Source organism: Anolis sagrei, chromosome 4 (assembly GCF_037176765.1).
Source record: "Anolis sagrei isolate rAnoSag1 chromosome 4, rAnoSag1.mat, whole genome shotgun sequence".
Taxonomy (NCBI): Eukaryota; Metazoa; Chordata; class Lepidosauria; order Squamata; family Dactyloidae; genus Anolis; species Anolis sagrei.
The window spans coordinates 59,322,479-59,336,397 of NC_090024.1; the positions used below are offsets into that span (position 1 = coordinate 59,322,479).

The 13,919-nt window shown below is 40.0% G+C and overlaps 1 protein-coding gene across 6 annotated transcripts in view; it reads left to right on the forward strand.

The window, feature by feature from the left end:
- The window catches only part of OSBPL1A (oxysterol binding protein like 1A), a 119,437-nt gene extending 105,863 nt beyond the window's left edge, over positions 1 to 13,574 (forward strand). For 5 of the 6 annotated variants that reach the window (XM_060775178.2, XM_060775177.2, XM_067467443.1 and 2 more), the window contains 5 exons: positions 685 to 801; positions 4,722 to 4,845; positions 5,781 to 5,871; positions 9,551 to 9,574; positions 12,352 to 13,574. In XM_060775178.2, coding sequence (XP_060631161.2) covers positions 685 to 801; positions 4,722 to 4,845; positions 5,781 to 5,871; positions 9,551 to 9,574; positions 12,352 to 12,454 — 459 coding nt within the window. In that variant the 3' untranslated portion in view covers positions 12,455 to 13,574. The remainder of the gene's footprint in view (positions 1 to 684; positions 802 to 4,721; positions 4,846 to 5,780; positions 5,872 to 9,550; positions 9,575 to 12,351) is intronic. The other variant, XM_060775181.2, reaches the window with a different exon arrangement.
- The last annotated feature ends 345 nt before the right edge of the window (positions 13,575 to 13,919 follow it).

A 13,919-nucleotide genomic window follows, 5' to 3' on the forward strand; every position in this document is an offset into this window, starting at 1 on the left:
AGCCTCCAAAGAAGGAGCCTCCACCACACTCCGGGGGGATTTTATATAACGGGACTTGAGCATCCATGGGTTTTGATATATATTAGGTCCTGGAACCAAACACCAGTGGATACCAAAGGCCCACTGTAATTCATGTAAAGCGCATTGAGTCTATTTCGGAAGAAAGTCAGGATATAAGTGATTTACCATTACAGGCAATCTCCAAGTTACAAACAAGATAGTTTCTGTAGGTTTGTTATTAAGTTGAGTCTCTTTGTACATTTTAAAAGTGTGTTTGCTGTGGTATGTGTTCGCTATCTATGCCCCTGCTCAGAAGGTTTCACTTCACTTTCTGTCCCTGTGATCATTGGATTTTGAAAAATGTGGCTTGTCGTGGAAACAAGGATTGGTGATAAAGCTTCAGTGGAGACCCCTTTTCTTCATGATAACTGTTTCAGAAGTGGATTTCCTTCCAAGGAGTAGATTTCCCTCACTTCCTGTTGTCTCACCTCTGTTTGTAACTATGAGTTATTTGTAAGTCGGATGTTTGTAGCTCGGGGACTGCCTGTACTGCTATTATCACTCAATGGCAAACAACGACAAAATTCCAATTGCTTATTTTGATCTAGCAGAGGTACTGTGAAGAATGTTCTTGTGTAGCTTCTTGATTTGATGTACTGTATTTGATGTACCTCCTCCTTTTAGACAGGCAGCTCTGAAGAACCAGATGAGATTCCCTTGCCAAATTCGGAAAGTGTCTGTGTAATACCAGGAAGTATATTATTATGGAAGATAGTTCCAAGGCCTTCAAACTCAACAGAGGTGAAGTAGACCCTTGACTCTGTGCTGTCAGTTTTTTTCCTAAGTTCTTTTATTTTTCATGTAGATATGCATTCAAATTTGATGTGATCAGTGTCTCATGCTGTCTGGATATTTGCGGGGAAGGAGAGGAGAGCAAGAATACATACACATATTTTCTCTAGTCTACCTTGTGCATCTATTTCAGTAAATCCACTGGTCAGATTACAGTTTGGCGTCTTGATTAGTGCTTCCTTTTCCAACTGATTTTGGGCATGCTGGTAGAGGGATTCAAAAAGTTATAGTCCAAAAAGGGCATTTTCTCAGCTTTGTCTTTGTAGTCTTCAAAGTAAACAGCAGAGAAGAAGAATGAGGTTTCTGCTCTAGCAGTCCATTGCGATGACTGTAATTATTCTGAAAGCTTAACTGGGATTCAATCACTGGTAGGCTCTAAATCAGTGGTTCCCAAGCTTTTTTTTACCATGGACCACTTGACCAGGGACCACTTTGACCAGGGACCACTCTCCAACCTTAGTACCAAAAGGGTTGCAAATCAGTTTTTGGTCAACTTTAGATTTGGTTTGTTTATTTGGGGCTTAGAAAATTTCATGGGATAGACCACATCAGCTGTAGTTTCTGATATAGAACATATGCCATCCAGTAGTCGCCATCTGCTCACCCACAGAAGACCATATTTAATAAGCTGCTGAATTTGCTGACGGAAAGGCTGGTGGTTCGAATCTGGGGAGCGGGGTGAGCTTCCGCTGTTACCCCAGCTCCTGCCAATGTAGCAGTTGCAAAACATGCAAATGTGAGTAGAGCAATAGGTACCTCTTCTGCGGGAAGGTAACGGCACTCCATGCAGTCCTGCTGACCACATGATGCTGGCTCTTCAGCTAAGAAATGGAGATGAGCACCATCCACCAGAGTCCGACACGACTAGACTTATTGTCAAGGGAAACTTTTACCTTTATTAAGATATACCTTATCCAGTGAACACCCACAACTAAACTTAATGTGATGGGAAACTTTACCTTTGCAAGTCACCATCTGCTCACCCACAGAAAACAATATTTAATAATCTAGAGCTGATGTGGTCTATCCAATACAATTTTCTGAATCAGCATCCCAAATAACCCCAGGAACATCCTCATTGCCTTGGCACTATAAGAGGCTTTCGCAAGACCATACACTCTTGTTGCAATGGTGTAGTAATGGTGAGACGGCAGACCATATTTTAGTTCTTGGGGACCACTGGTGGTCCACGGACCACAGGTTGGGAACCACTGCTCTAGTTAAATATGCTGTTATAAAGTTTGCATGGGCAGAAATACCATTTCAGCAGGGATTCTAGACCTTTCTTTCCATTTTTAATTATTTTAATCTATCTTTTGTTTAATAAATTCAGTGATGTATTCCCTTTATCTGGGGATCACAGTTTAACAGAAGGAGAACGCTTAGATTGGCCTTGTAACATGTAACAGCAACAATTGATTTTCTTCTTTCTATTTCAGGGGTAATCTAGAATTTAATACCAATTATGGCTAGAACTAATTTTCCACTTAAATGTATTCATAGTTATTGGGGATATTGTTCTTTCACAGACTCATTGGAACTTCTGTGTTGCTCATGCTGCGTATGCACAGCAGTGAACACTGGAGCTGCAGCAGAAATATGTTTTAAATGTTTTAACATTTGCTTGCAGTTCATTTGTCAAAAAAATGGGTTATCACTTGTTGCTTCAATAACTAGTTACTATTATAGTTACTTAATGTAAAGAGTTACCTCAGAAGGTTTAATACTTCTATAAATCTTGTATAATTAATTACTAGTCATTATTAAACTGGCAGCCTACAGTAAGTTTGTGGTTATTAAGTTCTCAAATCTGGACTTGCTTTATGTCTTATACTGATAGGATGGGCGTTCATTAAAGATTTCCCCTGACCCACGTCTGTTTATCACAAGATGCTGAAACTTCACGTGTGTAATGATATAAAACTCTATAGGTCACGTGCCAATTTGCAACTCAGAACTGGTAACAGTCTTGATTTTACAGGTCCTGAAGTAGTGTGAGGTTTGATAATTAACCCAGTGGAATACAGAGCAGTCCTCAAGTTCCTTTACTTGAAAGGCCACACACTAAAGGAGACATTCGATGAGATGAAAGAGGTTTATGGTGATGATTCCCCATCACATGATGTAGTCAAGATCTGGCATTCTCAGTTCCAATATGGTCGGACTTTGGTGAAAACAGTTCCAATTCCAGGGCGACCCCATTAATATTGATGAACACACCTTCCAGCAAGCGGAGGTTGCCAGAAGCAGGAACTAATCAAATGCTCTCAGGCTCTATTCACAATATGCCGTAGAAAGCAGGAGGACTTTTTCAACAGACTGATCATACAGAATGAAAGCTGTTTCCTCACTATGCTCCTGAGACTAAAGTCCAGTCAATGCAATGGAAGCATCATGTGCCCAACTCTTGGCAGGCAAGGTCATGCTCACAGTATTTGGGGACTAACACGGAGTAGAATTCATGGATTTCCTATCAAAGAGTACCATGATCATTGCGGCATACTATGAGGTTGAATGAAAAGTAATGCCTCCACCTTCGTATCTCCTCAACAGATGGCAGTACTGGTATGCGGCAGGTACTGGCTTGTTCAGTAGACTCTCTTCTACAGTTCCATTTTGGCAGGAAGCCTTAGCATTGAACGGTTGTGTTGTTAAAGTGCAAAATATGAAACCCTGCGCAGATGGTCGGTCAATGTGACTTAAGTAACGTGCCATCATTGAATTCTTGACAGCAGAAGGTGTCACCCCAAAGGAGATTCATCAGAGAATGCAAACTGTTTATGATAATTGTGTTGATGTGAGTACTGTGCGTCGTTGGACATGCAAGTTTAAAGATATTGAGGTGACACCTTCTGCTGTCAAGAATTCAATGACTGCACGTTGCTTAAGTCGCATTGACTGACCATCTGCGCAGGGTTCCATACTTTGTAACAACACAACCGTTCAATGATAAGATTTCCTGCCAAAATGGAATTGTAGAGGAGAGTCTACTGAACAAGCCAGTACCTGCCGGATACCAGTACTGCCATCTTTTGAGGAGTTACGAAGGTGAAGGCATTACTTTTTATTCAACCCTCGTATGTTTCACTGCTACTCAAAACCAAGAGATGTGGCATGCTCAGCAGAGGTCTCCGCCTTCTGCAAAACAATGCACCAGTTCACAACTCCTGCTGCCCAAATGGAAGCATGCTCCTGTGGCTTTGAAATTCTACCGCATCCCCCTTATTCACCCGACCTCACACCATCAGATTCCCACTTCTTTCCAACAATGAAGATTTTTTTGAAGGACAAGCATTTTTTGAGATGATGAGACTTACCACGTGGCTTTTGGAGCAACCTGTTGACTTCTACAAGTGAGGTGTTTACAGTTGCTTAAAAAGATGGGAGAAGCATGTGTCTCTAGTAGAGAAGGACTAATAACTGTGCCAAGTTTCATTGCTCTCAGCCCACAGGAAGTGTGTCAGGGGAAATCTTTTATGAATGCCCCACATAGCTTCCCAAATACATTTTCAGATCAGTCCTACAGGGTAATGCTTTTCATGATATTTATGTTATTCTATTTGCATCATTATTCTCCAGGCCTTTCAGTGAATTTCCCTTGTGCAATCCTTGTGATTTCTGTGTTTCAAAAGGTTTCCCAGATAACTTGATGGTGCTTAGATACCAGTATGTTATATAGATATGCTTCTGCTTCCTTCCCAAAGGTCATTTTTATTAAAGCATTATACATTATATAAATAGCCTCAAAACAGATCTCTGGGATACTTCCTCTGCAAGCATGTACACTTATTACCAGATGATCTTCCTTCATGAAAGCAAATCTGTGTTCAAAAAGGCACTTATTTCTCTGTACGTGTTTGCATTTCCAGATGTACAATTTTACTACCTTTGCTATGGCTTTGAATGAACTGGATCCAGAAATGGAAAGTGTGATTCCTAAAACCGATTGCCGGTTAAGGCCCGATATAAGAGCTATGGAAAATGGTGACATAGGTAATTTTTAAATCATAGTATTTTCAATGTGCTTATGTGCAATTCTTAAAATATTTGTTGGAATGCTTCCTTTGATAGCACACATTGTTCATGTATATATTTATTAGATGCCTTTGTTGTGGAATTGTTTGTTTCGTGATATAACCAGCAAGCAAATATTAGTTAGGAAATACTTGAAATTGAGTTGTTTAAAAATATTTTAATCTGGCTTTTTCACAGCTTGGTCAATAAGCCAACTTGTTTTCATTCAGTGTCCTTTGTTGGTGATGAATGTCTTCCTGGATATTTGATTGCAAGCTTGCTTTTTCTCATTGTGTGTCCTTTGTATGAATAGTTTTGTCAAAGGCTTTCATGGCCGGAAGCACTTTGTTGCTGTGCATTTTCCAGGCTGTGTGGCCATGTTCCAGAAGCATTCTCTCCTGATGTTTCACCCACATCTATGGCAGGCATCCTCAGAGGTTGTGAGGTCTTTTGGAAGCTAGGCAAGTGAGGTTTATATATCTGTGGAATGTCCAGGGTAGGAGGAAGAATTCCTGACTGCTTGAAGCAAGTGTGAATGTTGCAATTGGCCACCTTGATTAGCATTGAATGGCCTTGTAGCTTCAAAGCCTGCCTGACAGTAAATAAAGAGCAATACTCAAAAAAACAGGGGAGTTCCAGACAATAATCAATCAGGGTCAGCTAATACTTCCTAACAAAGGATCCCCAAGGCAGCAATCAGCCAGGCTTTGAAGCTACAAGGCCATTCAATGCTAATCAAGGTGGACAATTGCAACGTCCACACTTCACTCAACTAGACAAGAGTTCTTTCTCCCACCTGGACATTTCACAGATATATGAAATGATATATGGCATCTTGATCTTGCAGCTATTTAGATAGACTGCAATGTATTAGAATGTGACACAGTTTTTGTTGTTGTTGATGTTGTTAATAGATGTAGCCAGTGAAGAAAAGAAAAGACTTGAAGAAAAACAAAGAGCGGCTCGTAAAAACAGGTCTAAATCTGAGGAAGACTGGACGACAAGGTCAGTATATGGGACAGATACCTTCAGTAAAAATGGTTGACAGGTTTGTGCAAGACTAGTCTACATTTCCTTAAACCTCTGTTCCTTGCTTCATCACCTTTATATTGATAATATATTGATAATAATAGAGGGATTTGGGTTTACTGCCTGGGTACTATGTACCTGGACTGTCAGAGGAGCTTTTTAAAAACCACAGTTCCACCATTTTGATGTGAAAGAGTTAATAGTTGTAAGTCAGTCCGTTCTTCACGCATCCATCCATGGAGTGCTCCAGACCTGTGCAGCTTTTGTCAGGAACCTGCTGCTATGGGCACCAGCATAAATAGTATCAACAGCTATTCTCTTCAGTCCTGTTTCATGCATTGTGCAATTTGTCTTGGATATCTAATGCTAAGTAACCCTTCATATTCCTTCTTGTGATTTTTCTACCATATATAGTCATGTATCAGTTTAGATACATGATTATCTAAACTGATACTCCTACCCCCCAGTGGCGCTGCGGGTTAAACTGCTGAGCTGCTGAACTTGCTGACCGAAAGGTTGGTGGTTCAAATCCGGGGAGGGGGGTGAGCTCCCGCTGTTAGCCACAGCTTCTGCCAACATAGCAGTTCAAAAACATGCAAATGTGAGTAGATCAACAGGTACCGCTTCTGTGGGAAGGTAACGGCGCTCCATTCAGTCATGCTGGCCACATGACCTTGGAGGTGTCTACAGACAATGCTGGCTCTTTGACTAGAAATGGAGATGAGCACATTCCCCCAGAGTCGGACATGACTAGACTTAATGTCAAGGCGAAACCTTACATGTAACACTTCTATGAGTACCTCATGGAAATCAAAGGTCCTGTTGTTTTAAAAATATGGTGCCTATGCATGTGTCAATACATATACCCCACAGCATACACTAATGTATTTTTTTTAAATTTTTACACCAAATTGCATTAAACTATTTTGAGGGCTTGGCAAGATGCACGACAAACCATTTAGCCGCTAGATCAGATTTGTTCTTTGTGTTCATTCTCAGAATAAATTTAAATTGAAGAGAGGAGCACATTGTTCTTTGAATGGAATTATTCAGTTTAGCAGGGGGTTTTTTTAACTGTTGCAATCAGGAGGTCACTGTATTCTAATAACCCTAAAATGTTGGACAAAGAACATAATAGGATAAAATTGCCTTTTTTAGAAAGGAATTGAACACAGGGTCATAACACTCTGGGCTGTTGGTTTCTCAGCTCCAAAAGCAAACACATAGCAGTTCCTTGCATTAAACATTATTTTTTCCTTAAACTGTTACGAATGAAGAACTTTTAAGGTGTTTCGGAAACAATGACATAGATGAACAGACAGGCCATTTGCCAAAACCTTTCTTTCCTGAAGGAGTCCTACTTCTTGCCTTTGGTGACTAAAGGCACCAATTAGACTTCCAGTTTTTGAACAGGGAAATGCATGAAAACATTGCCAAAGTCAAATAAAATGTGGTACTGCTTTGGTATTGCATGTTAACATTCAAAATGGGATATAAGTAAGCTTTTACAAAAATCAGGGAATGGATAAGACAATGGAGCATTGTTGACATTCATGGCACCATGAATGCAGTGTCTGTGCTCTGGGTTTCTTTTGTCATCACTGGCAAAAGGCCAAGTGTGTTGGTGTGAACAGGAATGGAATAGATTCCCAGATTCAAACTGGAGGAACGATTTAATTGCTGGATTATTCCAACAAGCAATAGTTTCATTGCTCAACTTTGTATTAGCAGAATGCTTTGAAAACACTCGTTTTTGAAGTTTTAACAAGCCCGATGTCTTCTAGTGCTCTGTTCTGACTTACTCAAAATGGAACATGAACATGAACAAATAAATAGTAAACCTAGAGAAAAAGTTGATAAGACTAAAGAATTCAGAGACAGAGAAAATAAAACTTCATCAATCCCCCCCCCCCTCCTTTATTTCTGTCATCTATCTATCTATCTATCTATCTATCTATCTATCTATCTATCTATCTGATATCCACATTAATGAGGATGTTGGTCTTTGCATGGTGTCTGCAGTATGATGCTATCGTTCATGAGCACTAAAAGCATAGGTCTTTGTGTTTGCACACAGATATACGCAAACAATAGTTATTGGTCCTAGCAATGCAGAAATAGAGTAAGAATTGAACACTTTACTCTTAAGGTCCTCAAGTGAGGATTCTTAACATCCTTCTGCAGAAATTACCTTTACTGAGTATCATCTAGAGCAGTGGTTCCCATCCTGTGGTCCATGGACCACCAGTGGCCACAATAACTAAAATATACTCCGTGGCCTCACCGTTACTACACTGCTGCAACGAGAGCGACTGGTCTCTTGAAACCCTCTTATAGTTCTGAGGCTTATTAAATATGGTTTTCTGTGGGCAAGCAGATGGTGACTACAGGATGGCATGTGTTGTGTATCAGAAACTAGTGTTGATGTGGTTTATCCAATGCAGTTTTCTGACTCAGCACCCCAAATAACCAAACCAAATCTAAAGTTGGCCAAAAACTGATTTGTAACCCTTTTGGTACTAATGATGAAGCGTGGTCCCTGGTCAAGTGGTCCCTGGTCAAAAAAGGTTGGGAACCACTGATCTAGAATTTTGGGAGTAACTATTTACAAACAAGCAGTTCCTTGTAGTTCCCCTTTTCAACAAGAAATATATTAATGAATTATATTACAGTTGGAGCCCCCAGTGGCACAGTGGGTTAAACCGCTGAGCTGCTGAGCTTGCTGATCGAAAGGTTGCATGTTTGAATCCGGGGAGCAGTGTGAGCTCCCCCTGTTAGCGCCAGCTTCTGCCAATCTAGCAGTTCGAAAACATTCAAATGTCAGTAGATCAATAGGTACCACTCCGGTGGGAAGGTAATGGCTCTCCATGCAGTCATGCCAGCCACATGACCTTGGAAGTGTCTATGAACAATGCCGGCTCTTCAGCTTAGAAATGGAGATGAGCACCAACCCTGAGTCGGACATGACTGGACTTAATGTCAGGAGAAAACCTTTACCTTTACCCTATATTACAGTTGTGCATAGAAGTAGATAACCTAGCTCTTTTTGTTCTGTAGCTCTAACTCCTAAATTTAATGTTATAGTTTCATTAAATGTTGATAAATATGCCTTGGTTTACATGCTTACTAATGCTGAGCTTTGCTGTCTCAGGCTGTATTGACAGTGATATGAAAATGGCTTTTTGCAGCACAAACCTGTGGCTTTTTGGCATTCAGAGAGAAACTTATGGCTTGTAGCATTCATACAGTAAATATTTTAGTTAACTTAGGAGAAATGGGAAGGTTGGCTTTTAAAATTGAAGCCTTAATTATAGGTAAGCATTTGGGGTGAAAGGCTTCTGGTGCCATTATTGAGTTGCTGCCTGATCTGGTGACAAAATGCATTTCCACTTGGAACAAACAGCTGCAGATAAAGAATCAGGCATTTTCAGAGTTTTTCTCTGGCTCTTGGCTTGGGAAAAATATATTTTTTATCATGCTAATGAGCAATTCCTGCCTAATAGTTTTTCTCCACACTTCTAAGTGTTGTTGTCATTGGAAATAAAATGCATAATGGAGGGAGCTTTCAAGCATCTTCACTGTTTCCCTCATGGTTTGATAATTCAAATGTCTGTGTCACTGTAAGTTGCATTATGTTTTTTATTTTTTCCAAAAGTCAGCCAGTGGCCCAGGCTCCCAGGTTTGATCTTTTCTGATACTTTTTTGCTTGTTTTCTTGACATGCTTAGATATGCATTTAAAGCTTACAAATAAGAATAAGGGACAGCCTCAGCTGTAAATTTGGCCCTTATCAAAATTATTGTTCTTCCCAACCTGAATAAAATGACTATCTCGTTTGGGATCCTTTTTATGCATGGAGATTCATGGCAGTTCTTGAAACGCTGGTATTTGCATGTTAATGTACAAGGTTTCTTGAGAAGTACCTGACAATGAATCCAGAAGCTTGTATTTCTTACTAGTTTGATAATTTTGTGAGTGTTTTAAAAAATAACCATTGGTAGGTACTGTCAAGAAAGAAATACGAACTTTTATATGGCAAGATTATCATCATCACTTGGGACTATTGTAAATCCATGTGAATTAGTCAAAATCTTTTTGCAAGAAGCAAAAGCGAAATTGCATCTTTGAAGCCTGGCTGTGCAGTTGTATACCGAGAGGATGGGGAATAACATCAGAACAGGATACTAGCTGTAATTTTTAGTTACAAGACTGTGAGATGGATTGCTGGGGATTCATCTCTGTGGTTGTCAATGACCAAATTAGACCTCACAAATCTATCTTTTCAACTCGGCCTAACTCTAACTGAAATGTTTTTAAAGGTGCTACAGATTGTGGTGCTGAGGAATTAAATCACTCCTCATTGTGGAGGACTTATTGAAACAAGTCTTCCACAGGAGCCCTGGAGGATGTCTCTCCAGCTGCCTCTTCTCAGCATGCCCCATAAGCATCCCGGTCTGGAGCACCTCGGAAACCCTTTCATTGGTTGAAAAGGTGGACGATGGGTGACTTTGCAGAGCGTAGTTATTTCTTGCTTGATATTTTTCTGCTACATAAAATTACAAATACCTGTATAAGATTTTGATGTAAACTCGAGCAGAAGGCATGATAAAGCACGAAATGCATCCAGTGATTAATCTTGGACTATTGTAGTAAGCATGAATTCTTCTTCCAATCTCTCTTTGCTCTTGGCTTAATACTATATGTCAATAACTGGATTCATAAACCTTTGGTGTGCGTAGCTACAATTGATCATCAGGACCCAATGGAGCCCCCCAGTGGCGCAATGGGTTAAACCCTTGTGCCGGCAGGACTGCTGACTGACAGGTTCGAATCCGGGCAGAGCAGATTGAGCTCCCTCTGTCAGCTATAGCTCACCATGCAGGGACAGGAGAGAAGCCTCTGACAAGGATGGTAAAAACATCCAACATCCAGGCATCCCCTGGGCAACGTCCTTGCAGATGGCAAGTTCTCTCACATCAGAAGCAACTTGCAGTTTCTCAAGCCACTCCTGACACAATATAAATAAATCAGGAACCTAGCACAGCTCTCTTGCCCTTTCCAAACAAATAATGCTTCAGTCTTGGTTATGTCTGAAGTGAGGAACCAGGGTTACTGGCATGGTTTGGCCATGCCAGGGAACTGTGGTTCGATATATGAATGAAAGCTCCAAAGCCAACACAGAGTATGGGAGAGGCAAGGATGCAACATGGTCATTCTTGGTTCCATACACCGTACTAGAAAACATGGTCCAAAATGTTTTAATGTTCATTTGGGAGATGGCTATAGTGTGTTAGTTATAATGCTTTCTGCTGCTGTTTTTTCTGAATGTTAACTGTCTTTATAGCCATACCATACCACCTTCTTGTCATTGCTCCTCACCCCCCCCCCCCCGGCAATATGATTATTAACTTGCAAGAACCCTAATTAAGTTCCAAGTTCTAAATTTTGGGTCATAAATATGCCAATTTGAAATGAAGACCAGTACCTCACCAGCATCTCCAGGCAGCTGCCCAGCTTTCAGGACCAATAGACATAAACGTGAAAAGAAGGCTGTCATGTTAGATATGTCTAATAAAGCAGAGGTGGGCACCGTGGGAGGCTAGAGAGCCACCTTAGTCACCCCAAGAGCTTGAAGAGACATAACCCCCTCCAAAACACTCTGTTTGAGGCATAAAGGACATGGTTGGCATATTTTTATCTTCTTCCTCTGGGCCTCTTTTAACAACAAGAATAAGTGGGACTCACATTCGATATTGTTTAGTTTTTTAGGCCAATACTGGGCCTAAAAGACTAATTTGATGAAAATGACCCTTATCTTTGCCTACCTAGAGCAGGGCTTCTTAATTTTTCCATTCACAACCCCTTTCAGCCTGAAAATATGTTACATGCCCCAGGTATGTAGGTATATAAAACAGGTATAAAAATTGAAACATCGCTGGTAATAAACCAGCATTTGTGAGGCTTGCTATAAACAGGCTGATTTTTCTTTTTTATGAAATACAGCTGGAGCATCTTTTGCAGAGTCCACTGTAAACTCTGCACAACACATTCATGTAAATGTCTACAACAGCTACTAAGTGGTGTTTAGAAAACGTTTTTTGTTGCCAAATTTTTTGGGAAGGCAACATTGAGCTAATGGAAATCCATTTGGGGTCGGGTTTATGTAGTGGCATAGATTACATGTCTCCTCAATATAAGACATTTCAATTTTTTACCATTATCCTCTCTCTTGTTTATTTTTCCTTACATTTACAGCATTATAAAACTACTCTCTTTGCAGTTTATCTCAGTTGGATCAAAGTAATAAGTAGGATGATCTGTAGGAATACAGGGATGACATAGATACATTGACTCTAATGACCAGTGTTTCTAGAACATAAAGCATCTGAAATATTTATTGAATGAGATATATATGTATTTTTTTCATAATTAAGACACTCTCCTTTTTCCATTTCAGGTGGTTCCATCAAGGTCCTAATCCCTACACTGGTGCACAAGACTGGATTTATACTGGGAACTACTGGGACAGGAACTACTTTAACTTGCCTGACATTTATTAAATTACATTGGAAAGTTTGAGGCTAACACAAATAAGTCTTAATCAGTTTTCAGTGTTTTCCTTTGTTCCTATGCTCCTAGAAAAAAAAACTGACAAGTTTTAACTTGAATGTACTATTATGCAGCTTCTGCAGCAACTATGGTAGCAGAAGATTGTTGTTGGGGGAGTTTTTGTCATACTCCCTATATAATTATACTATGCATACGTATACATGTTACTGTTATTCGTAAGGGGTAGAGAAGGTGCTGCCTATATTTGCTGAAGAAGCTGATGCATCTAATACTCAGCTCTAGGTCAAATGGAAAAGAGGGCACCTTTGGGTTTTCTGTCTCTTTTTGGTCAGTGATAGCTATGCTGGCATAATGGAAACACAAGACCTCTGACGAGACAGAAATATCAAAAGCACACTCCTGAAATGCAATACTACTATGGCTTAAAGCCAGAGAAGGGCATGCCACTTCTTGAGAAGAATTACCTTTCGGAAGGAATGTTTCATTACTTCATAAAATACTGGATTACGGATAGCGAGTACAAAATAAAGTTACTGTCATTGCACTAGTGTATTCCCCTATCTATCAACAGATACTACATAGGACTAGCAGACAAGCTTACTCAGCAGTGATGATTCCATGTTTAGTGCAGTGTTTTAACATTTCTCTTTTGACATTTCATTACTACCACGCTCATATCTTTAAGGAAATAAGAGCCATTTAGATCTTTGAAACTTTGATTTGAACTGAGACGAAGTATTTTTTTAAAAATCTGCAATGCACTTGAGAGGTGCTCAACATTATCAGAAGCGAGGGAGGTTGGATGATCTTCAGCAAAAGGAAAGGATACGTCAAATGTACCTGGGCATTTGCAGTCAGAAGCACCCCCCCCCCCCCAAAAAAAGAGATGTGTGTGCATTTTAAAGCCAGTAAGACAGCTCTGCGACTATTGTACACAGTGGAATTTGCCCCTTTGTTTGGGGTGCATTAATATGTATGGGATTATATATTTGTATAAAATGGAGTACATAAATTCTAGAGGGCCTGATGCTCTTGTACTGTATTAAATTAATTGATGTTTGGAAGTATAGTGAATTATTTAATTGCTATTAAATAAAGGCTTTAAACTGTCTTGTGGCTGATGGCATTTCACTGCTTGTCCTCAGGCGGAGGTCTCATAACTGTGTAGCTTCTTCAACCTGGTGTCCTCCAGGTGTATTAAGCTACAGCTCTTATCATCCCCAAGCAGAAAGGCTGCTTTGAGCAGCCTATTGGGTTTTTTTAATCCTGCCTGCAAGTTAATACATTATAAGAGAATGGTTAAACTGTATTCAGCTTTTTATGTCACAATGGGTGTTTGTCTCCTCGTGCATTCTGTTGGTGTGTATAAGCCACAAGGCTTACAATTTAGTGGATGTAGGGTATCTTAAAATTGAGGACTGTATCTAGTCAAATTAAGAAGTCATCCTGATTTTG